General features: G+C 43.5%; 1 protein-coding gene across 2 annotated transcripts; it reads left to right on the top strand.

Moving 5' to 3' along the window:
• The first annotated feature begins 949 nt into the window (after positions 1-949).
• TACC3 (transforming acidic coiled-coil containing protein 3) lies at positions 950-18,178 on the top strand. 2 transcript variants are annotated; one of them, XM_081005472.1, is made up of 16 exons: positions 1,127-1,262; positions 2,897-3,059; positions 3,751-3,890; positions 5,279-6,205; positions 7,185-7,269; positions 7,979-8,117; positions 9,205-9,257; positions 10,240-10,352; positions 10,433-10,526; positions 10,873-11,043; positions 11,487-11,563; positions 12,967-13,010; positions 14,408-14,568; positions 16,307-16,413; positions 16,521-16,641; positions 17,918-18,178. In XM_081005472.1, exons 2-16 carry the CDS (start codon positions 2,898-2,900, stop codon positions 17,981-17,983), a joined length of 2,460 nt encoding a protein of 819 aa, XP_080861598.1. In that variant the 5' UTR covers positions 1,127-1,262; position 2,897; the 3' UTR covers positions 17,984-18,178. The 2 variants fall into 2 exon arrangements, with proteins under 2 accessions (XP_080861599.1, XP_080861598.1); XM_081005473.1 differs by lacking the exons at positions 1,127-1,262; positions 5,279-6,205 and adding an exon at positions 950-1,024.
• The last annotated feature ends 6,419 nt before the right edge of the window (positions 18,179-24,597 follow it).

Below are 24,597 nucleotides of genomic sequence, written 5' to 3'. Positions count from 1 at the left end.
GTAGCCAGCTCCCTAAAATATCACTGGTTTGCTCATTTATATATATATATATATATATATATATATATAGTGCTTACATTCTGCATGGACTGGTTATTTAATAAAGCTATTTATAATTATTAGTAGTTGCACCATAATATGCTAGCATGCTCCCTAAAATATCACTGGTTTGCTCATTTCTATACATAGGGTGCCTACATTCTGCATGGACTGATTAATGTTAATAAAGCTATTGATAATTATTAGTAGTTTGTACCATATATTTACACCTATTGCTATTTCATGTTTCTAGAGACTAAATTATGAGTCTTTGTAAACTGTGTTTCTAAAGGGACTTTTGTTATTGCCAAATGCCAACGTGTTTGCATTATTAAGTTTGATATGAATAAAAAAATCATTTTAAGTTAGAGCTTCATAATTATTTCACTATTAATATGCTTCTTCTTAATTGTACTTCACTATTAATATACTTCTTCTTAACTACATTTCAGTTCAACCATTACTTTGATAAAATACATCTTTTGTTATGTGCAAATGGCTTTAGATACCTATTAGGTCCATCAATTCCCATATAGCATATTTCTAGTTACAGGCAGGCAGCCGTGTTGGTCTGCCCTAGTCGAAACAAAATAAAAAGGAAGAAATTTTAAAATTTTGTTTAGACATTTAGCATATGTTCAACACACAAAACAGCGGCGATTTGCTGTTGACAAAGGACAGCTGGACATATAAAGCACCTCATTCCCTGCACTTAGCTTAGGAAATTGCACGGCAGGCGGTGGTGCGCATGCGTTAATAATATTAGCCAAGCTCCGCCTCCACCGCCCTCTGGGCTCGCTTTGCATGCCTGCCGCCGCCGCCTCTCCTGGTTGGCCGGCGACAGGCCACGTGGCCTCTGACGCAACGCGGCAGTGAGCTTTTTTATTGGCGGAGGCGGGCCGACGCTGAAAATTTGAACGCGGCGGCGGCGGTTCCCTCAGTTGGCGAATAGGCGTCTCTCGGGTCGGCGACTGTGGTTTGGCAGGTGAGCGGAGACGGGCGGCGGTTTCTCCCTCAGGGAAGGCGAGGGAGGGGTGTTGGGGGGGTGGAAAAAGCCCCCCTTCGGTCTCCTCCTCTCCCGCTGGTTTTTGGGAGGAGGCTTCGGCCCCTGGTCCAGGCCCTCAGGGAAAGAGGGAGGGCCGTGAGGAACGGGAAAGCGGCTGGAGGGGGTCGCGCCCCCCCCCAAGGAGGAGGAACCTTCCCTTGCATACCTGTCTGCCTTGGTCCGTCTTGGGCTATTAGGCCTTAGCGTCGTCCCGTTTTTATTCCCTGCATTTTTTACCTCAAGGTGGCTTACAGACAAAAGGAAGGCAGCTAAAAAGGCGGGGGGCAATATCTCTCTCTCTTTCTAACCAGTTAAACATTAATACAGTGGTACCTCGGGTTACATACGCTTCAGGTTACAGACTCCGCTAACCCAGAAATAGTGCTTCAGGTTAAGAACTTTGCTTCAGGATGAGAACAGAAATCGTGCTCCGGCGGCGTGGCAGCAGCGGGAGGCCCCATTAGCTAAAGTGGTGCTTCAGGTTAAAAACAGTTTCAGGTTAAGAACGGACCTCTAGAACGAATTAAGTACTTAACCCGAGGTACCACTGTACTTCGTATATGCATGCGTATATGTGCATAAAATATACCGTACAGATAATTGCAATGAGAACGGCCATGCTATAGTAATGAGGATAATGATTTATCCCCCACCCAGTGCCGGATTTACATAGAAGCTAAACAGGCTATAGCTTAGGGCCCCACTCTCTTGCCCCCCCCCCAAAAAAGGGGAAGAAATGGATGTACATTTCCAAAATATAAGTTCAACAATTACTAGGATAAAATACATGTTTTGTTTAGATACCTGTTAGATCCATAAATTACTATACAGTGGTACCTCGGGTTACATACGCTTCAGGTTACAGACTCCGCTAACCCAGAAATAGTACCTCGGGTTAAGAACTTTGCTTCAGGATGAGAACAGAAATCGTGCTCCGGTGGCGCGGCAGCAGCGGGAGGCCCCATTAGCTAAAGTGGTGCTTCAGGTTAAGAACGGACCTCCGGAACAAATTAAGTACTTAACTTGAGGTACCACTGTTTTTAGCATATATTCAGCACAAAAAACAGTGACAATTGGTTGTTGACAAAGGAAAGCTGGACATATAAAGGGCTCCATTACCTTCAGTAGCTTAAGGCCTCATCAAACCTAAATACTGGCCCTGACCCCACCCATTGGCTGGGTTTCCCCAGGCACTATGGGCAGCTCCCAATAGAATATTAAAAACTTGATAAATACATCAAACATTAAAAGCTTCCCTAAACAGGGCTGCCTTCAGATGTCTTCTAAAAGTCAGGTAGTTGTTTTATTTCCTTAACATCTGAAGGGCTGGTGCCATTCCCCAGTAGGCCCTCTGCCTGGTTTCCTGTAACCTCACCTCTAGCAGCGAGGGTTTTTTTTTAAAAAGTCCTTCTACACCCACAGTCTCAAAACACCCTAAACTTACAGCCACAGCACTGAGTGAGAACATCCCACATTTGAAGAGATGCTTAATCTTGTTTTTGCACTATTGCTTTTGGCAGCAAAGCTTATACTTCATTGTGGCTTACAATAGTGTTAATGGTAACCTGAGTGACACTGAATTTTGTTTACAAGAGCTCTACACTTTAGAGAATGGATGAGAAACTGGATTTCTGAGTACTTGCAGGACTCCAACTCCCATCATCCCTGTCCATAGGAGTTGAGTCCAATAACTTGGAGAGCCACAGGGTTTGACCTATGAGACCACAGGTTCCCACCTAGAAGTATCCAGTTGCATTAAAACAACATTGTCAGCCTGACTATGGTTGTTAACACCTTTGCTTTCGTTTCTAGAATGAGTCTGCATACCTTAAGTGGAGATAACGGTAGCAACGACATAGCTGCTGAAAGCTGTGCCATACTTTTCACATCTCCAGAAGTCGTAGGCAGACCTTCTATTCTTCGCCCATCACAGAAAGAAAATGTGCCACCAAAGGGGATGGTAAAGCCTATGAAGGTATGTCTGTGTTAATGTCCAGCATAATTTTCTGTGTTAAAGGCCTGGTCCAACGGGTTTCTGTGCTGACAAATACTTAAGTTTCACCAAGTGCACTGGCAACAGCAAGCTGACCCTTCAAGGGTCATGGACCAGCAGCAAGTGTAATGTATACACTGGCAACGGTCTTCATTGTAGGTATGTGTAACATGGAACCATGGAGAGGCATTACATGGCCCAAGCGTTTGATATTCAGGTCTCACTTTATTATGGGATAATTATAGCAGACAGACTTTGTAACTCATACGCAGAATTTCCCCAACTGTTACCACCATGCCTGTTGGGCGGTTGTGTTCCTTTACAGTGATGGGAATGTGAGGGAAGACTTTATTATAGAATTCCTTTGAAATGTACCCATCACTGTAAAGGAACACAGGATCTCTGTTGCTTAGTACTTGTATTAGTACTAGTTCTCTTCAGTTTTTAATACTTTTTGTTGCTTAATATCTTCTTTATTAATCATATTTATGGGCATCTTTATTGATGCCTTTATTATTTTATAAGCTGCCTTGAGGGCCTCCTTAGTGGAAAGGAAGAGTATCAATACCCATGGATGTGCATGCATGTGTGCTCTTAGGGGTTTTTTTGTGTGTGTGTGTGTGTGTGTGTGTGTGTGCTTGCTCAAGTAATTTGTGTGACTTTCTCTTCCAAGGTAACTTTTCATACTCCTATGCGGGATTCTCAGACTCACAGAATCCTAAGTCCAGATAAAAGGAAGATTCCTGAAACACCTGTTATAGGTGACTGCACAGATATCCCAGAGGATTTTGTCTTGTCTGCATCCAGTGCTATGTGAGTAAATCAGATCCTCTTGATGTATTTTTAAAAATTAAAACTAGAAAAGTTTGTATGATTGCCCCTGTTCTCTAGAATACTCTCTTGCAGCTGTCTTTTCTGATTCAGTGAGAGAGGTGACTGACTTTTTCTTCCTAGAAGCTGACAATTGAGATTTTACAGGAAGTGTTTCTTCTGGTCCTTCAAAGCTAAGAGCAGCAGCATTGACTTAAGTGCTAGAACAGATTGTTGCATTAGCCCATGATTTCTGAAGGAGTCTTCCACTTGATGACATTTTTGGGCATTAGAAATATTGAGTGGAAACGCTGACACCAAACCCTACATACATTAAGCAAAATAGAAACATCGCCACCCGACCCCACATCCACCCATCTTCCCCCCTAATGTCTCAACAAATGAAACTGATTTGTAAAAATTTTACATGGAAAAAATACGAGAGACATTACACATACTTCTGTAAAACAAGAAAATCTTTAATAATAAAAAAGAAGCATAAAAAAAGAAATATTGAGTGGATATCATGTGAAGATTGGCCTAAGTCTGCAGAAGTCATTCTCCAGGGTATCATCTACAAGGTGGCAGTGAGTAGTGTCTAGTCCCACACTTAGTTTAGATGCAAGATACTGTTGATGGTGTAACCTATGCCTATAATAGCCCACCACAAATCATATACCTACACAACCCAGAATGTGTAGATGCCATACGCTTAGTCTTTGTGTAAGTTACTGACAGGTGCATGGTTCCACACCAGTAATTGCCAAAAGATGTGCAAACTGACTCCTGAGTGTGTGATTCAGAGTTTTGTGGGGGTGCACACCTCCATTCCTTATTTAGAGATAGTTTGTCTAATTTTGGCTTGGGCCCACACTTGGCAGGGTATTGTGCCCAGAGAATGCATTGGGGCACTTACCTGTAAATCTGGATGCAGCATTTGCTGCAGCACAAAGCCGCCTTTTAGGGTGCAGTGTCTTGCAACCAAATGAAGCATTGGGCAGGACACTACTTCATGCCTTCTCATAGAAGACTCTTTCCTGGAGGTGTTTGGATATAGCATTTGAGGCGGCCAAAAGCTTATTTTGGGGTATACGTTTCCAGTTCCACATTGAATACAATGTAGAAGACAAACACTAAGTTTGACATAAATTTTCCGGATGCAGGTGCTATGGCTCATGAGAGAGCTACTGCAGGAGGATGGTAGCTGGCCATTTTGGAAACAGAATTCCAGTTTTGTGCCAAACTGAAGTGGATAGTAAATGCCCTGTTCGTAAGCATTGGGCTGCACCTAACAAAAGCCTCTTTTCCTGTGTGCCAAATGCGGCTCTTTTATTTTAATTATTCTTCAAAGGCCGTATTAACTAGCTAGTGATGGGTCTACCTTTCAACAGGAGTCAACAAACAGTTACCCTAGATGCTGATATTGCAAGTGAGAAGATAGAGGTGGAAGGAAAGGTAAATCCTGATTCTTCAGATGATGTAATGTCAGCAGAAAGCAAAGGAGCAAATATCCCTGACTTGCCTACTGACGACTTTGTGAAAATATCGTCTTTGGCAGTGTTTGCTGCAGCTGAGAAACAGGATGGCGATTCTCTTGATGCAGTTTGCCTGCCTCAGACTGCTACAGAGAACAATCCATCTGATGAGGAAACAGGTTGCAAAACCCCATCGGCAAACAATGATGTGACAAAGCAATTTCTAAGCTCTGATTTGGCAACAGTTTCTAACGGAGTCTGCAAATCTGAGCCGTTGTCAATATCCCACATACAAAATTCTCCCTCGCAACACGTGCAAGGATCCTGTAGCTCTGAGAATGTCAGCTGCGGTGAAATAAAACCTTTTCAGACTGAGGAATCAAAGTGGCAAAATTCCACAGCAGTGAACAGCATCTTGCCGGAGTGTGAGGGGGAGGTTCACGTAACAAAACCTGAGTTCATAAAACTGGAACCAGATATGCTTGAAAACGCAACTAATAAGGTATCTCCAAGGAAACCAGGCAAGGGTGCTGAAATGAAGGTTCCTTCTGGGAAACCAGCTTCAACTCACAAAGTGCTGGAGGAAGCTGAAGAGAGAACCAACACTGCAACAAAGAGTTCTGTCCACAAAGCATCTTATAGCCTGGACTGCAATAAATTTGATGATCCTGACTTCAATCCATTAGGAGGTGTTTCAAAAATGCAAAATTCCCTTGAGTGTCCTATGCCCAGAACTAAAACAACAGATACCCAGGAGGATAGTATTTTGTCCAAAATACTTCAAGCACAGTTGCACAATCAACCGGATGACTTTGGAGCTGCAGAACTATTAAGTGAGAAATTGTGAGTATTTTAACACTAAATCTGGAGCAGTCCTGGGCTTGGGAAATGAAGTAGTACAAATTTAAAAAGCTTGCAACTTTATATCAATCCCAAAAACTAGCAAGTTAGAGAACCCAAGACAGGTAGGGGAAGAACACAGCATATATTGGAACTATTCAGGCTTCTCTTATCATTTCATGCTACTCAGTTCTGTGTAGTAGAACTAGCTATAAACTGTTTAATAACATGCTTAAGGAAGACAGTGTTCATAAACAGTCTTGTTCTTCTCCAAGGACCTTAAGGTGGTGTGGTTAACATGTCACCGCCACAACTCTGTGATGTATGTTAGACTGAGAGGCAGTGGCTGCCCCAAGGTCACCCAGTGTGCTTCAAGGCCAAGTGGGGACTTGAACCTGGTGTTCCAGGTCTAAGTCTGACACTAGCGATTATCCCGCACATCAAAAGACAGGTTCTTGCTAAAAATTGTGGTATTTTAAATATCGTACTATTGCAGTATGGGCGTTGCGTTCTGTGGGTGGCATGTGTATGTATAAAACTTCTATACTGTAACTACCCCCTTGGAACTGCCCCCACGACCATCCTTACCTTTCAAGGAAGGCAGAGAGCTTTTAAAATCTCCATCTTGCTTACTGGGCTCTGGGATGCTCCCATGTGATTTGCAGGACCATTCGAGCTCCTGCAAGAGCATCCCAGAACCCAGTGAGCAAGGCGGAGAGCTTAAAAGCTCTTTCAGTGATGGGGAAGACCCAGGGGCACAAGAGGCGCTTTTAAGCTCTCTACCCTGCATGTGATTGATTTGTCGGATTGGGGTGCAAATAACCTGGCTGCCTTTCTGCCGTGCAAGATTGAAATTGTGCAAGTTATACTGTTTGTGCACAAAATTGAATTATAAAGTTATGGAAGGTAATTTATAAAGCACGTTGAACCAGGCTTTGTTAGCTGTCAGGTTCTATAACATATGCTGTCTTGTTCCCTATAGGAAAGAGAGTGATGAGCAGATTATAGCTGAAGATCAAGCTGTGGCTGAAGCAGAAACTCCAGCTGAACCGTCAGTGGATTTGATGGTATGATATGGCCCTGTGTACATTGTTATACCTGCACTCAAAGCTGTGCATACTTGCCAAAATGGAAAACAAAACTGCACAAGCATTCAGTTTTAAAGCTGAATTCTGTCACCTGCATAGGCAAGTTTTGCATATGCTTGTAGTGGTTTTGAATCACCCCTTCTTGTCATGGTGAGTGAGAGGCACTATGCAGAGCAGGAAAGCCTATCTCAGTCCTGGTCATTTGAAGTAAACACAAACATACTTCTGAGATTTCAACAGATGTACTACTTAGGCACTTGATTTAATTTAACAGATGTAAATACCACTTGATTGTAGTAAAACCTCTTAAGTTTACTATATTGCTAAAGTAAAGTTTTTATTAATATTAGTTCATTCACCTTTTATAAGAAGACTTGTGGTATTTGAATAATAAATCCACAATCTTAAAGACCTTGTAATCAAGTTCCAGAATTCAAAGCAAAGCAATAATATTGCTAATATAACAACCTTGGGGAAGAAAAACACTTTTTAATATAACACTACTTACATATAAAAACGCAGCCATCTGCAATGGCAAAATGACTTTTAAAAATGTGTTTATTGATTTTTGAGAACTTGGTCCTCTGCCGTAGCTACTCAGTAAAGTGAAGAGGAGCAATTACACTACTGTGTGATTTATTTCGTCTCTCCACTTTAAGGAATATTTTCTTTAAACTTTGCTTCTTAGGGTAACTTGTCTTTAAATGGAGAGTTGCCTGGAGATGGCTTTTTGCTCCAGCCTTCTTGTGAAAGGCCTGCCACAGTAATGCATGAAAACAACCAGGTTGCAGATACAGAAAACGAAGAGTTCCGATCACCCTCAGAAGGTAAGAGTAGTTGGAACTATGGAACTTTTAGGCCCTTCTAATTATTGTGCAGACTCCCCCCCCCCCCCCCCGTTATACCTAATTTTGTTTCCCATGCTTGGGGCAATTACATAGAGCACAAACGGACATCATAAGTACAAATTACCAGATTTATTATAAAGTTTTTGAGTGTCACCTAGTGCAACCCACTGCAATGCAGGAATATCAGATGACAGGTGGCCACCCAGCCTCTCCTTAAAAACCTCAAAGGAAGGGGAGTCCACCATCTTCCACTGTTGAACAGCTTTTACCTGATGTTCAGTAGGAATCTCCTTATAATCCATTGGTTTGCATCCTAACTTCTAGAGCAGGAGAAAACAAGCTTGCTCCATCTTCCACGTGACAGCCCTTTAGATATTTGAAGATGGCTATCATATCTTCTCCTCCTATGAAGACCGCTTTGTAGGCGTTTGTCTTAAGGATCCGCCCCCCAAAAAAATCAGTGTGCAAATATTTGTCGATAAAGCACTATTGTGACTATGTCTTCACGTGCTACCCTGATTGGAGGACAGACTACTGCCATTCTCAAAGTTCTGCAAAGCACTTGCAGCACGCCTAGTATAGCTTTTTATTCATTTATATATAGCTTAATTCTAAAAATAATAAACTTCTAAATAGTTTACCAATATGTGCTTCTAGCTTTCACTGAAGTTCCAGGCACAGCCATGGATCCAGTAAATGTCTCCACCAAGCCAGGGGCTGGGAACCTGTAGCCTGCCAGATTCTGATAATTGACCACAGGCTCCCCATCCCTCATCTAGCAACATGTGACTCCAAAAGTGTTCAAAATAATGTTAGATCTGAACCTTTGACGAATTATCTGTTCCTTCATGATTAAATCATAAGTTAAATTAATTTAAATGAAAAGTAGAAAGAGCTGAACTGTGACTAGTAACTCCCACAAGGTGCACAGGCTACTAAAAATTGCAGGAAGATGTGCTTGCACTTCTCATCTCCAGAAAGGACTATCTTATCTTTGCCCATGCTACTTCTACTTTTAATAACATAAAAACCATTGCTTTCTGCATTTATTAACACATTTGCTTAGTTCTAGGACTCAATATTGAAGTGGACTATCTGGAACAATTTGGAAGGGCCTCAGTAAGTAACCATTATGTGAACTGATTTTAAGATTTTTACAGCATTGAGCTTACTATACTAGAACAGTCTATAAAAGAGAGTTAAAGGTATTTCAAGCAGAGGAGACTTTGGCTGGAGTAGATACTCCTAAGGATCTGAAGGCAATTGCAGAGGAGAGCTCTAAACGTCTACCTACCAATATAAACTCAGTGTTATGTATATTTTCTCATTTACACAAGAGCTAAACTTGTTCTGTGGCAAAACACTGCCCTGTCTTCATTCTCTTCCAGTTAAACTACCGTATTTTTCGCCCTATAGGACGCACTTTTCCCTCTCCAAAAATGAAGGGGAAATGTGTGTGCGTCCTATGGGGCGAATGCAGGCTTTCATTGAAGCCTGGAGGGCGAGAGGGGTCGGTGCGCACCGACCCCTCTCGCTCTCCAGGCTTCAGGAAGCTATCCGCAAGCCGTGGGAGCCCGGCGTGAAGTCGCGCAGCTCTCCTACGGCTTGCGGAGAGCTGCCTGAAGCCTGGGGCACGCTGAGTTCAGGCTTCGAGCTTCGCGCAGCTCTCCGCAAGCCATGGGAGAGCTGCGCGACTTCGGGCAGATATCCGCAAGCCTGGGGAGACCGGCGCGACTTCCCTCCGGGCTCCCTAGGCTTGCAGATAGCAGCCTGTTCTGGGGTCGGGGGAAGCTCGGGCTTCCCACGCCTTGGGGGGAAATAAATTTTTTTTTCTTTATTCCCCCCCCCCCAAAAAAAAACTAGGTGCACCCTATGGGCCGGTGCGCCCTATGGGGCGAAAAATACGGTATATGCTGCTTAAATCACAAAACAGATATAAAAGAAGCTACTTTTATTGGGTTGTTTTAGAGTTGTATCAAAACTTCCTTGGTTGTGAGATGCTCTTTAATACAACTTGGAAGATCTGTACCCCAAACAATCACATCTTTGGCTGGCTGACTTGTGCCTGTACGTCGCTTACTTACAAATTCCTTCCCCATAGTTTAAAGAATCTGTCTTGAGGAAGCAATCTCTGTACTTGAAATTTGATCCACTGCTCAGTGAAAGCCCTAAGAAAAGTGCTCCTGGTGCTAATGAACATGCAGTTCGAAATGGGTAAGCATTCAATTTTTAGTGCTCTTCAATTTTGGAGCCTATTTAGGATTGTTTCAGTATTTTTTCTTATTTTAAATTAGACCATCTAGAGAAATGGCAGTCAATGAAATAAAAACATCTAAACCTGAAGAAAAGGCATTGGGACTAGACCTTCTAGGAGCTTCAACAAATCTGGTAAGTGCCATCTAAATATCTCCAGTAGTTTGCAGACACAGGTGGTTTGTAATTTTTTTAAAAAAGATCAACACATTGGCCCAGTTCAGAAATAGTATGAAATCATGGTTTCCTGTTGTGTGAATGAGCCATGGTGAACCTCAGGCTTGCATGCTGGAAGAGGTCAGAAGCATTACATTTTAAACTCAAATGAACCAGCTACGGTTTTTTAAAACATTTAACAGTTTAGACATCAAGGGAACTATGGTTTGTCTGATTCAGCTTGATGCATCTTAGAGTATCTGTTAGCACAAAAATGCATTATAAAAGTATCACATGTAAATGTGTTTTTAAATTCTTGTCACAGGCCAGAGGTTCTCCAGATATTCCAACCACTAAGGATATTTCATTTTTGCCTTCTGCGCTGCCTACTGAGGCTATTGTGGAAGTGTTGAAATACACTCAGCAAGACATGGATACAGCTATCGAAAGGGTTAAACTTGAGAAGGACGTGGTTATCAAAAAGCTTACTTCCGAGGTGAGAACATGGGAAGGAATATTTGAGTTGATAATATTTAGAAAGATACTGTTTAGAATGGCTTTTGATTTCCTGCTGACCAACTTTTGATTTCCTGCTGACCGGTAACATTTGCCCACTTTTCTGCAGATTTTCTTTACCAGTGGGAGTTTTCAAACTGATCTTTGGAACACTAATCAAATTAGTTCCATCTAATGCTCCTGATCAATATAAACCACCAGGGTCATTTATTTTTGCTTTTTTCCTTGGGTGATTATAAATAAATGGCTTCCTCAAATGCCCATACAAAAGAGAGTAAGCTTTCTTATCAAATGGTACAGTTGTCCTTAAGGTAGAATGAGGTCTAGCCAAGGACTTTTCTGGATGTTGCTTTGATTCTAGCCCAGATCTAAAGTGACATCCATTACTGTTACGCTCTCATTTTGGGGACCTTGTGGTTTCAGGTACAAGAAAAGGAGATGGAAGCTTTGGAATGGGAAAGGAAGCATCACAAGATCTATTTGGAAAATAAAGAAATGGGGTAGGTGTACAACTGGGATACAGAAGCATATTCTACGGTTGCTTTCTCACAAGACTTAAATACCACCAAATATATAGATCCATTTCAACTGGTATCTGACTCTGCTTTGGAACTGAAGCTTCCTCTTCCTTCCTGGTAGGCAACAAGTGCTGGTTCCTTGGGCAGTGCCAGATACCTGTTGGACTGACTGGGATGATTGTTCTGCCCGAGGTGCCTCTGTCGTTGCTGCCTCCTCACCTTTGTCATGGCTGCTATTCCTCCTAACTTCCTTCCCCTCAGCTGTTGAACTGCTTTGCTGATGCAGCAAAAGTGTCAGGCATGCCTCAGGCTCACTCTGAGAAATGGCTGGGGCCCTTCCTTGGAGCAAGGCATTCTGGGCAACGTGGCCTAGGAGGGGTCCTGTGCATAGCTGTCAACTTACAGATTTGAAAATAAGGGACCAGCAGCCAAAATAACGGATTTTGCTATTGTAAAGAGTTACATACATTGGTAGGATTGACAGGTGCTGTCAATCTGGCATGGGGCGGTTGTGGCACCGCCATTCTGCATTGTTTTTAATACTTGGTTGGGAGCCGCCCAGAGTGGCTGGGGAAACTCAGCCAGATGGGCGGGGTATAAATAATAAATTATTATTATTATTACCACCCCTCCCCATCCCCTCCTCCTCCTCCCTCAGGCCGTCTCCTCCGCTGCCGCCTCCGGGCTCGCGGGCAGCGTGGGCGAGAGTCTCTCTCTCCCCTCTGTCTCGGGCGGGGAAGGGCCGATGGAATTCCTCGCACCAGGACGACGGTGCGAGCGCGCTCTCTCACAGCGGAGGATCCCAAGCCGCTGCTTTCCTCCTGAGCCGGGCGAGCATGAAACCCGGGAAATTTAAGGGACATCATCAATAAGGGACAGCAGCGGGACACGGCGCTGGGATAAGGGACTTTCCCGCCAAATAAGGGACGGTTGACAGCTATGGTCCTGTGCTGCTGAAGCTTTGCTAATTATTAAAGTAACTTTGAGTCAGGGCATTGGTCCATCTCACCCAGGATCCTCTGCCCTGACTGGCAGCTGCTTTCCAGGGTTTCAGGCGGGCCATGTTTCATTATTGCCAAGTGAAATACCTGTTTTGGTCTAGATCCTCCATGAGTTGCCTAACTTTATTAGGACCACTTTTGTTAGGAGGGGCAAATTATTTTTATTTGCGGCTTATCTCAAAAGGAGAGGGAACTCTCACCAGTACCACTACAGTGGAGATAAAAAAAATGTAATTAAAAACAGCAACAGACAAATAGGAAGAGTTACCCTGTGCAAGATGACCTTTCTTCAAGTAGAAGAGCATTCATGGGAAGCTTAGTGTTCTGGGTCATTAGTGATCTTTCTTGCTATACATATTAAAATAAGCTCTTTCTCTTTTTTAGAACAATTGTTGCGGAGTTTGAAGTTACCGTAGCACAAGTGATGGGTAAGTACAAATTACAAAAGCATGAAGACGGGGGCGGGGGTGCTTTGTACTGAATCATACCGCTGTTGTATCTGGCCAGAACTATATGCTGACTACCAGCAGCTTTCAAAGGCTCCCAGCAAGATGTGAGGAGTTGTTGTTGTTGGTTTGTTTTTGTGTTTGTTTGTTTGTTTGTTTGTTTGTTTGTTTGTTTTGAGGCCTGGTACAACCGAGGGATTCAACTTTCGAAACTTTGTGTGTAAAGCTTGTGCTCTACCATTGTGTATTCCAAAGACGTGTTTGAGAGTCTCCAGCTCCATTCTTGCCAAACTTTTCAAAGACTAGGAAAGCACAGGAATTGAGAATCACAGAAGTATGGGGCAGCAGCAGAGATTCGAGATTACTTGATATTGGTTTAGCCTAGTCTTTCTCAAACTTGGTCCCCCAGATGTACAGCTTCCATCATCCCTAGCTATCAGGACCAGTCAGGGATGAAGGAAGTTGTAGTCCAACAACATCGGGGGGGGGCATGTTTGAGAGAGGCTGGCTTAGCCCATCAACTTAATTTGGAAGAAACTGACTGTCAGTCTTTGGTATATTTTTTTTAAAAAATCCAAAGTGTTGTTTCCAAGACAAATACATAACTAAAATACAGTATGCGATCATCCACATGGCATCAAAAACAGACTAGGAAAATCTTTTACATTGCAGATTACGCCTCACATCCACAGGGAATAGTTCAATCTAACTGTTAAGATGATTGCTCCATAGTGGCTGCTGCTATTAATAAACTTGAACTAGGACAGGGTGGGGAATCTGACCCTCCAGATGTTGCTGGACTCCAGCTTCCATTAGCCCTAGCCAGCATGGCAAATGGTCAGGGATAATGGGAATTGGAGTCCAGGAACATGTGGTTCTCCCACTCTTCTAAGGGACAGCATTAATTTGTATATTTCATTATTATAGGCTAATTGTCCTCAAGACACTGAAAGCTAGTGAGGCCTAGCTGCTAACAGAAGCCAGTTTTATATGCATTATTTGAATATGAACTTAAGAGGAAGCTGTTCAAACAATGCAGGGTTTCTGAAACTTGGGTCTCCAGCTATTTTTGGACTACAATTCCCATCACCCTGATCACTGGTCTTGCTAGCTCAGGATGATGGGAGTTGTAGTTCAAAAACAGCTGGAGACCTGAGTTTGAGAAACCCTGTTCTATTTTGTTGCACGTTGTGTCCTAAATTCTGCACCATATCTGACGTTTCTGAATATATGCAGCCTTTCTTGAGGTTACTTGAAAACTGCCTCTCCTAGACATGGGGGTAATGGGGCGCTTTTGCACAAAGATCTCTGGACTGTTGTCAGTTTTGGATCCTAGAGAGCAAGCAGTGCATTTCATTTGTATCTATCTGTTTCTCTAGAGAATTCCCAGAAAGAAAAGGAGCTTGCCCAGAAAGAACTGCAGAAAGTACTGGATGAAAAACGGCAGATTAGCTCTGATCTGAATTCTGTGGAAAAATCATTGTCTGAGCTCTTCAAACGATTTGAAAAGCAGAAGGAGGCAATAGAAGGATATCAGAAAGTGAGCATTTTTAACTCTGCCAGCCACTTATGTTTCTTGGTCTCCCACTGTGGCGTTCGTACAGAGCCCCTGGTCGTTTCACAGACTGTTGACCTGTACACCACTGCTTTATTCTTCCGCTGCCACCAACCAGGTTTCTTCTGGTGAAATACTGAGTCTCAGTCAGGTTGTAAAGTCAACAACGAAGATTAAAGTTTATTGAAGAACAAACAAGTTTTAAATATGTTCAGAACGGTTTCTCAAATGCTTGCCCTTAACTAGATGTGGCACTATCTCACTGTCACACTCTTCTCTCTCAGTTCTATCCCTGTTTCTCACTCTATCTGTCACAACCACTATGTTCGACTTTCACTGGCTCTGACTCCTATCTCCCAATGGTAAAACTCCTGGGCTGAGCCTCAAAACCAGGTAGGCTCCACCTCTGAGCTTTCTCGTTGGTCAATCTACATTAACCATTTCCATCCCCCTGTACAAACATAGTCACAAGGAGTGGGTAAACGCCACACCCACCTTTGCAACTCTTAAGCCTGCAAAGCCCATGTGTATCCCTGATTCCACATTACATTTCAACACGTATATAACAACTATAACTGTGGAGGCAGGCTATTTTGAGATCCTGTTATGAAGGCTGCACTGTATTTTAATTACTAAGGGGGGGAACTTGGCAAGCGTGACATCTTTGGTTGAAAATAAATTCATTTACTACTAAGAACATCAAAATAATTGCAGAGTAAAATGTAAAGCAGCAGTCTCCAACCTTTTTGGACCAGGGCTGGATGGGGGATAGCATAAGAAAGCTGGAGATACTGCAGTCATTGCTACTTTCCCAATCCCAGGCAACCTCATGTTTGACATGGGAAGTTGCTTATGTCCTGCTGGTCGTAATTGTGGGGATCATACAAAATCAATCTCTCTCTCTCTCTCTCTCTCTCTCTCTCACACACACACACACACACACACACACACACACACAGTTGCTGTCTAATACAGAGCATTTCTCAGTACCAGGAAAAATATACAAAGTGGCCACTATTGTTTAGTTAGTTAGTTTACTGCTCTTCATCCATAGATGTTTCTTACACCAATACAGAAAAAGCTGACCTGCATTTCTCCCTGTCTTGTGCAGATGATGCGTACGGACCACACAGCAACCTCCCCCACACAACACAATTCTCCCTCTCCGCCCAAGTGCATTTCCCTTAATCACACACAGAGCATATTTTAGCAAAACCCTCTATGGATGAAGGGCTGCTATTCTACCCCCCCCCATACAACCCCTCCCAAACTATTCTTAAAAACAAACCAGAAAAACACACAAGGACACCCGCAGGTGCTACACTGCCAATCCCTGCTTTAAAGGACCATACATCAATAATGCTAGATGAGCTTCATTGGTGCCAAATGTAGTATTTGCTGAGATGTTGGTTCTGGACAGGAAACTAAAGAAATGGTATGGAAGTTTCTCTGTTATCCCAAATGTCTTAAAGTGCTATTACTTGATATAGCACAGGTGGCACACATGCATTCAACCTGTTTTCTTCTGAATACAACCAGTATAGCTTTCTGTATTACAATGCACTTGTAGAGGTTTTAACAGAATTTTGCTGAATGTGTAATTTGTGGTGTTGGTGTAGAGTGATTCTACTTTTTGACAGATCAAGATTTGGGCTTGCCCTCGCAATTATTTTTAAGAGGTCCTCTCCCCTCTGAAATGGCCTGGGGTTGTTTTTTCTTCTAGAACGAAGAGGCTTTGAAAAAATGTGTTGAGGATTACAATACAAGACTTAAGAAGGAGGAACAGAAATATCAAGCATTGAAGGCCCACGCAGAAGAAAAGCTATGCCGGTGAGTAATGAGGTGTTGGGATCCAGCCGTCCTTCAGATTGCAGTGCATTTAAGTAAAGTGCCCGTGTTAACGAAGAAGCTAATACGCCTGCATGCCTTTTTGACAGGGCAAATGAAGAGATTGCCCAAGTACGAAGCAAAGCCAAAGCCGAAGAGGCAGCGCTCCAAGCCAGTTTGCGCAAAGAACAGATGAGAGCCCAGTCACTAGAGAGCAGCCTTGAGCAAAAGGTCAGTCTTAAATTCTCGCTGGAGCTTGGGACTGTTTGTGGTGGTTCAAGCAGAGGAGTGGCTTTGCTTCCAAAGGCTTTGCTGCTTGCAGATTAAATCCATACAGTGGTGCCTCGCAAGACGAAATTAATCCGTTCTGCGAGTTTCTTCGTCTTGCGGATTTTTTCGTCTTGCGAAGCACGGATGCACCCTGGTACTGTATTATAATGGGATAGCGGGCAAAGCACAAAGCGGGTCGCTCCCCAGCAGGAGGAGTTTCCCCAGCCTGGAGGATCTGTTGCCGGGAAGAGGCAAAGACACCCCCTCCCACCTCCCCATGAAAACAGCCCCCCTTCCTCTGTCGCCAAGCCTTGCCGCGTCTTCGCTCCGCCAAACCGCGTTCCACATCAAAGCCCCAGCCCGCTCCTCTCCCTCTCTCTCCATGAGGTGCCAAAGGAAGTTTGAGCCCAGGAACCGAGGGCGGACGCACGAAGCGCCCGGCGCGGACTCTCCCTTGCTCCCCCCGTTACCTTGCGCCACGCCGCCGGGCTCCCCACAGTCTCGGCAGCTGCTCCCGGCTTCTTCCCACCCCCGCAAAGGCGCCTTCGCGGCCGCCCAAGCACAGTGGATGCCTCCTCCTCCTCCTCCTTTGTCCCGCCTCTTCCTGCCTTCGCGCAGTTAGAGCAAAATGGAGCAGCCACGTGGGGAGGGGGAGAGAGAGAGGCAGAGGCAGAGGCGGCACAGAGACCCAGCCAGATCCGCTGGATCCCAGCTCACCTGCCTCCTCTGTGCCCTCTCCAGAAGAGGATCCCTCTGGAAAATGTAGGTCGCTCCCCTGCTCGCTCCCTGCCAGCCCAGTTCCCGCTTCAAAAGGAAACAAACTCGCAAGACGTTCCGTCTTGCGAAGCAAGCCCATAGAGAAATTCGTCTTACGAGCACCTCAAAAACCGCAAAACCCTTTCGTCTTGCGAGTTTTTCGTCTTCCGAGGCATTCGTCTTGCGGGGCACCACTGTATCTGCAAAACTCATCTGAAATCTGTATTATATGAAAATCTACTGGACCCAAATTGCATCTCATCCGGGCTACTCATTAGCTCCAGCTGAGATCCCTAAAATGAAACAATGCTGTGATTTGTGTACTCCAGACACAAGCACCTCTCAGGCTTCTCCTTGCATTTTGCTACTTAAAAATGAGGCCCACTGTGCAAACTATTCTAATCTGTAAAAATATGGGTGACTTTTCTGAATATTTGTGCAACTCCTACAATCTCTGATATGTCTCCTTCTCTTTTAACAGACAAAGGAAAACAACGAACTCACAAAAATCTGTGAAGACTTGATTTCTAGGATGGTGCAAAAATGAGCGAAATTGTTGCATCACACAATTCCTGTTTTATTTCTAATTTCACAAGTCTGTGCTTTTGAATAGTTTAATTACAAAAAAATAACTTACTTGCACTGATTTGTCTATTAATGTTGGTTTTTATGAGATACAAAAAACAACTGAATGCCCATGTCTGTATTTTTGTATGTAAATAAAGCTTTTTGTGCACTTTGAGGTTTTAGTTTGGTTTTTAACTCTCCTGTAAGTCGTCAAATGACAAGTGCCCTGCAGATTGCTTTCCTCTTACTCAGACTACAATTTGTTTCTCTTGCTACCTGGTAGATCTAGACAGCCTTGAGTTTCCAAAGATGTTGCTTCCCATGTGAAAGGAGATGGCAAGATATTTTGTTTTTCCTTCATGGAAAACCCAATGAGCTGACACAACTTGCTGACTGGAGAATAGCAGTGGCTCTGAGTGATTTGTGAAAGCAGAGTGTGTTGAAGGGCCATTCTGCAGTGTGTTCCCCTTGTACAACCCCGTGGAAATAATATGGGCTGGGAATTCTTTCAGAACTAACCTTACATACTTAAATGAAATGTTCCAGTTTGAACAAACTGACTGGTGTATGTGGATGGGGGGAAAGGTTTTACTTGCTATGGACAAGATTAGGGAGAACATGCTCAAAATGTTGCATAGCTGGTATTTAAAAATTTTAAGATTAGCCCGCAGCTTTCATCCCTATGCTGGAGGGGCTATGACTATTGGTGCTATATTTAATATATAGTGGACATGTGACGTGTATTTAAGGAGCTAAGCTTAATAACACAACAGGACATACAGAATACTCCTCAGTTTGCTCTCCCCCATGGTAGCAGGTAATTTTTCTTTTACTTGAAACCTGGTAATGAATAGCTCAAAGCTGGGAGAGCCAGGACAATTTACATATGCATAACTGGAGACGAAAAGTATGAACAGTTGCATTCATGGAAAAACTTACAAAGCAAGTAAAACATTAAAAGGACAATAGGCAGATGAAGGCTTTCTGGAAATCTGGTATAAATTAATATGCATGTGAACAAACACAATCAGATCTGACCTCCTTCGACATATTCCCAACTGGAGTAATGCGTTTCATTGAGTTCTTGGTCAGAGCCTGGGAAAAGGGGGTCATAATTGATTTGATAGTTACGTATACCAATGTTTTATGTGACACTGGTTTTTTAAATAAAAATCTTTAAAGAGACAGCAAACAACACGGCTGTACCACCCTCTCTATTTTTTTTTTTATAAGATATTTATTGCAATTTTTTTAAAAAACACCAAACATAAGTTACCATCACCATATAACATACAAGAATATAAAATAAAGTTAGAGTAAAGAAAAGATAGAAAAGAAAAAAAGATACAGATTAAAGTAAATGTTGTTCACAAATCATAGTTTCATAATCTTCAGACTTCCTCACATCTCCCTTCCCTGCGTTCTCAATCTTATCGTTACATGCAGCAATTTATTACCTTACTTCCATTCTTGTTATATAAATCTCCAATAGTGTTACTTCAAATTACGTCCTTTTCACTTATTTTCATATGTCTTACAATAAGATTACTGCTGCCATGTTTCTTTCAATCGTGCATTCTCCTAGCATTCATACAACTTATAATGTTTTTGTAGATAGTCCTTAAATTTTTTCCAGTCCTCTTCCACCATCTCTTCTCCCAGGTCTCGAATACTGCCGGTCATTTCAGCCAACTCCATGTATTCTATCAGTTGCATCTGCCATTCTTCCAGTGTGGGTAAATCTTGGGTCTTTGTACCACCCTCTCTAAATGAGCAACAGGTACAAATTACTCAGAACATTTGTTAAGAAACAAGACCACATATTGAGAGAAATTGCCCTGCGTGTGCACACATTTACGTTTTTCTCATTGTAATTGGATCACAGATCTTTGCCTGAAATGTATGGCTCTTAGACCAGGTTGAAAAGAAATCGTAAAATTCCATAAGCATTACCTTGCACGTTAGTGTTTCTGAACTTTTCATTTCAGTATTAACCAGCAGGTGCCACTGTTTCCATGTGGATGTTCTTCTAATGATGCAGGATTTTAAAATGATCTCTGGCCTGCTTCATTTGCCTTAGAAAAGGTTGATAGGCTCTGCCTACTTTTCTGTTGAAGCAGTATTTGGCTAAAATACTTGTGGAAGTTTAGTGCTTAGACTCATTGGCAAGCTTCTGGCAGAAATGAATGCCATTCCCAGCATCAAGACTGCAGCTGCTGTGTCTCCTGTCCTATGAGACCAGGTTCCTTCTCTCTCTTTACGCATGTGCTGATGCAAACGTGGATTTGTTTCTGAAGTGTCAGGGCCAGAACCTGCCTCCAAGTTATGAATGACTAGGCCTTTGACTGCAGATGTTGGTAGAATCCAAGTCACAACAGCCCAAGCCAGCATGGTGAACGGTTATGATGTTTTGTGCATGTACAGTGAGAAGACTGTTTCATAGCATCTTGGGGACTCCAGCACTTGGTTTAAATGAAGCCCCACCTTTCTGCATAAATGGGGAAGTTTAACTTTGGAGTTAAATTGGGATGTCTGTCATCTCTGAGTTGCATGATCTGCACTCTTCTTTGGTGATCACTCATAGCCGAGTAAGATTGTCTTCCATGAACAGTTTTAACAGTGAGTCTCTAAGTGACTGTGGAGGCCAATTCTGGATCCACACGTCCTTCCACAGTCGGGATATAGGTTTCTGGGTGGGAGTTGATCATGGTGAGGGTTTGACAAACGTGCCTTCCTCTTAGCTTGTTTCTCCTTTTCGTCCAGAGTTTGAGCATCTTCAAAGCCCATGACACCTTTGGTAAAGGCTGTTCTCCAATTGGAGCGCTCGCAGGTCTGTTTCCCAGTTTTGGGGAACATTTTAAAATATTTGCCTTGAGAGAGTCTTTAAATCTTTTTTGTTGACCACCGGCATTACGCTTCCCATTTTTAAGTTCGGAATAGAGTAGTTGCTTTGGAAGATGATAATCAGGCATCTGCACATCCAACGAAGTTGATGTTGAACCATTGCTTCGACACTGGTGATCTTTGCTTCTTCCAGTACACTGTCATGAGTTCGCCTATCTTCCCAAGTGATGTGTAAAAATTTTCGGAGACACCATTGATGGAATCTTTCGAGGAGTTGATCTACACTATCCATTTCATGACAGCTGACCTCTGCAGAACAACAGAAGCCATTTGGAAAACTACTTTTAAGATGGAAATACGAAACGGCTTACTCTGAGTCAGTGTCACTGCTGAATACCACATTTCCCAATCCAAAATATTCCCAGTGCCACAGCCAGAATAAACTGGGTTTCAGTCATGCATCAGGCTAAACTAAAGTTAGTTCAGTAAACATTATATTCAAATCTTGGTGGCTCAAAGCCACGATAACCAACGCAGAGCAAAGTGAAGCTCATGTTTCAGGTGCCGTGGAACACTAAACTTGGTGTTCAGCTCTTTTTTATGTTGCCAGCTGTTTTGCCACCAAGCACCCCACATAAGAAATCCTTTCCCCTCTATAATCCTTCCTTTTTAATGAGGAACAGATGGGGAACTATATTCCATTGCCAGGCAAATCAAGCAGCTATCTGAAGTGTGTGCATATAGATTACCAAACTTAAGATAATGATAACTTAGGATAGCTGTTCATTCTTCACCAGATTTGAAACCACTAACAGTTAGTGGGAGGAGTCAATCTATTGGGTCCCTTCCTTAATTTAGATACAAAGGGGTGTTTCTGCTAGGCACCTTTAACAACAACAAATAGCTTGCAGAAAACTATAGCTTTATTACTTTGGGTAGAATTACTGGATTACTTTGGTATGCCATTTTGACGGTATGTATCCTACCCAATTTCAAAATGATACCTCATAGAATTGAAAGGGACCAGTCCCTTACGGGAATTGAACCTGCAACTTTGGTGTTGTCTTTTTTAATATACATTTTTATTAGTTTTTACATAGATTTTCCAAACAGAACACATCATCTCATCTCATCTTATACAACATTTTGGCTATTTTAGCCTGAGACTTCCATCAACCACGTCTAATGATTTTCAAACCTCATCTCTTAATCTTACATTTGTTCCTAACTATTACGTTTAATAATCCATAGCTTAAAATCCATTCTCATCAATCTTTTCTGCGATATTTCATATAGTTCTCCTTAAAAAAGTTTGGTGTTGTCAGTACCATGGTCAAACCAACTTTGCTATCCAGTGGTTTTCATGCAAGAGCAGCCTTTACAGTTTTGGCGTGGGTAAAAATGGAACTATATGTGTGTGTTTGTGTGTGTGCACAGTGCCTTTTCTGAAAAAAAATGTTTAGGGATACTCTCATTTTGACTCAAGAAAATCACCATTTTATAGTTCAAACTGGGGAAAATAAATACAGCAAATGGACAAAAGTACAAAGAGCACACATTACCTCATATTACTGGGAGAGCCGGTGAGGCCTGCTATAGGTGGCATGATATTGAGGAGCCCAGTCCCCTCCTTGAAAATTTCAGGGGGGCATAGCTGTCAACCGTCCCTTATTTGGCGGGAAACTCCCTTATCCCAGCGCCGTGTCCCGCTGCTGTCCCTTATTGATGATGTCCCTTAAATTTCCTGGGTTTCATGCTTGCCCGGCTCGGGAGGGAAGCAGCGGCTCGGGGTCCTCCACTGCAAGAGAGAGCGTGCGCTGGCGCCTTCGTCCTGGCGCAAGGAGTTCCATCGGCCCTTGCCCGCCCGAGGGGGGGGGGGAGGGAGAGAGACTCTCGCCCACGCCGCCTGCAAGCCCGGAAGCGGCAGCGGTGGTGGCAGCTGAGGAGGCAGCCTGAGGGAGGAGGAAGAGGAGGAGATGGGGAGGGACGCAGAAGGGCGGCGCTTCAGTGGCCGCCGCGGCGCCACAATCGCCTCATGCCAAATTGACAGCATCTGTCAATCCTACCAATGTATGTAACGCTTTACAATAGCAAAATCCCTTATTTTGGCTGCTGATCCCTTATTTTCGAGGCTTCTGGTCCCTTATTTTCAAATCTGTAAGTTGACAGCTATGCAGGGGGGCCCTTGCCCAACCCCCCGCCGATGGCACCCCGGCCACATTTTCTAAGCTGAATGGTACGACCATGATCACAGGAAGGACTACAACCTCACACATCAACCAATTCATATGGACACATTCCCACATCCAACCATGTGGGGAAATTCAGTAGCGTAAACCATCCTTGTATGCTTTTGCTTTTTGCCTGGCAAGAAGAGATATCAAATAAATGAAGACATGCATATATTAAAAGTAATGTATGGCTGCAATGGCATCAGAGGAGTGAACTCCAAACCTCAAGCCAGATCTGAGCTCTAAAAGCCCAAAGGACTGACCTGAGAGGCAGAAATTGTTTGGGAGAAGGCAACTGTGGCAATGACGATTCTGCCCAGAGTATCGCCACAGAAGCAATTAAAAGGAACCTTTGCCAATGGGACCACACGCATAAGTAACCCACAATTATATAGTGTGGGTATGAGAAGAAAATAAAATATAAGCTCTGCTACGTGCAATAAAACTGAATTCTTGAAGCCTTTCACCAAACCTCTCCCTCCATCAAAGAGACCTGTGTGTTTTCCAAAATAAAGTCATGTGCTATGCCTGAAAATGGTCTGGAGCTGAGCGCCACAATTTATCATGAACTTGGATGATGGATCTTACTGATGATGATGATAATAATAATAATAATAATAATTGCCTATACATTCAATAAATGCTCCCTGATGACGGAGATGGCAGTAGTTAGCATGTAAGACATTTGTAGTTTACACCTCAAAGACAAGAAGAGGAAAAGTTCCCTTTCTTTTCCCTTAAAATTGTTGTCTTGTGCTTATATACCAGAATTAAATACTTTTGAATGTTCCCATGGTGCCTAAGATTCCTCGACACTGGCAGTCAATGGATGCAGTAAAAATAGCAATGTTAACCTACTAGGCTAAACTGAGTTTGATTGATCAACTGATTTATAAATGAATGATCGAATGAATGAGTGCTTGCAATTGTGTGAGCGGGGAGCAGAGGTCCAGTACTGGCCCTGCTATAATGCCTCCTGCTGGTGAGCTGCTAGCACAGGGACAAATTATGCCTGTATCTTTCTGTTCAGGCATCAGATGCCCTTCCTTCTGCTTCCTATCAAGGCAGGCAGCTGAAGGAGAGGCACATTACTGAGCAGACTGGGGCAAGGCAGGAAAGGCATAAGCAGCCCCTTCCATAGCTGTCAACCGTCCCTTATTTGGCGGGAAACTCCCTTATCCCAGCGCCGTGTCCCGCTGCTGTCCCTTATTGATGATGTCCCTTAAATTTCCCGAGTTTCATGCTCGCCCGGCTCGGGAGAGAAGCAGCGGCTCGGGGTCCTCCGCCATGAGAGTGAGCATGCGCACAAGCTGCCGTGTCTCCATCTCTCCCTTTTCCCCCTCAGGGGCACGTCATGAGGAGACGGGTGGCGGCGGGCAGGCAGGCAGCCCCTCTCTTGCGAGACTGCCGCGCTGCCAAGGGAAGTCGGAGGCGGCCTGAGGGAGGAGGAAGAGGAAGAGATGGGGAGGAACGCAGAAGGGCGGCACTTCAGCGGCCGCCGTGGCGCCACAACCACCTC

The sequence above is a fragment of the Podarcis pityusensis genome, assembly GCF_964106645.2.
Source record: "Podarcis pityusensis genome assembly, chromosome: 5".
In the NCBI taxonomy this organism is placed as follows: Eukaryota; Metazoa; Chordata; class Lepidosauria; order Squamata; family Lacertidae; genus Podarcis; species Podarcis pityusensis.
The sequence above is the reverse complement of the archived record's forward strand: the minus strand, read 5'-3'. Positions and strand labels throughout refer to the sequence as shown.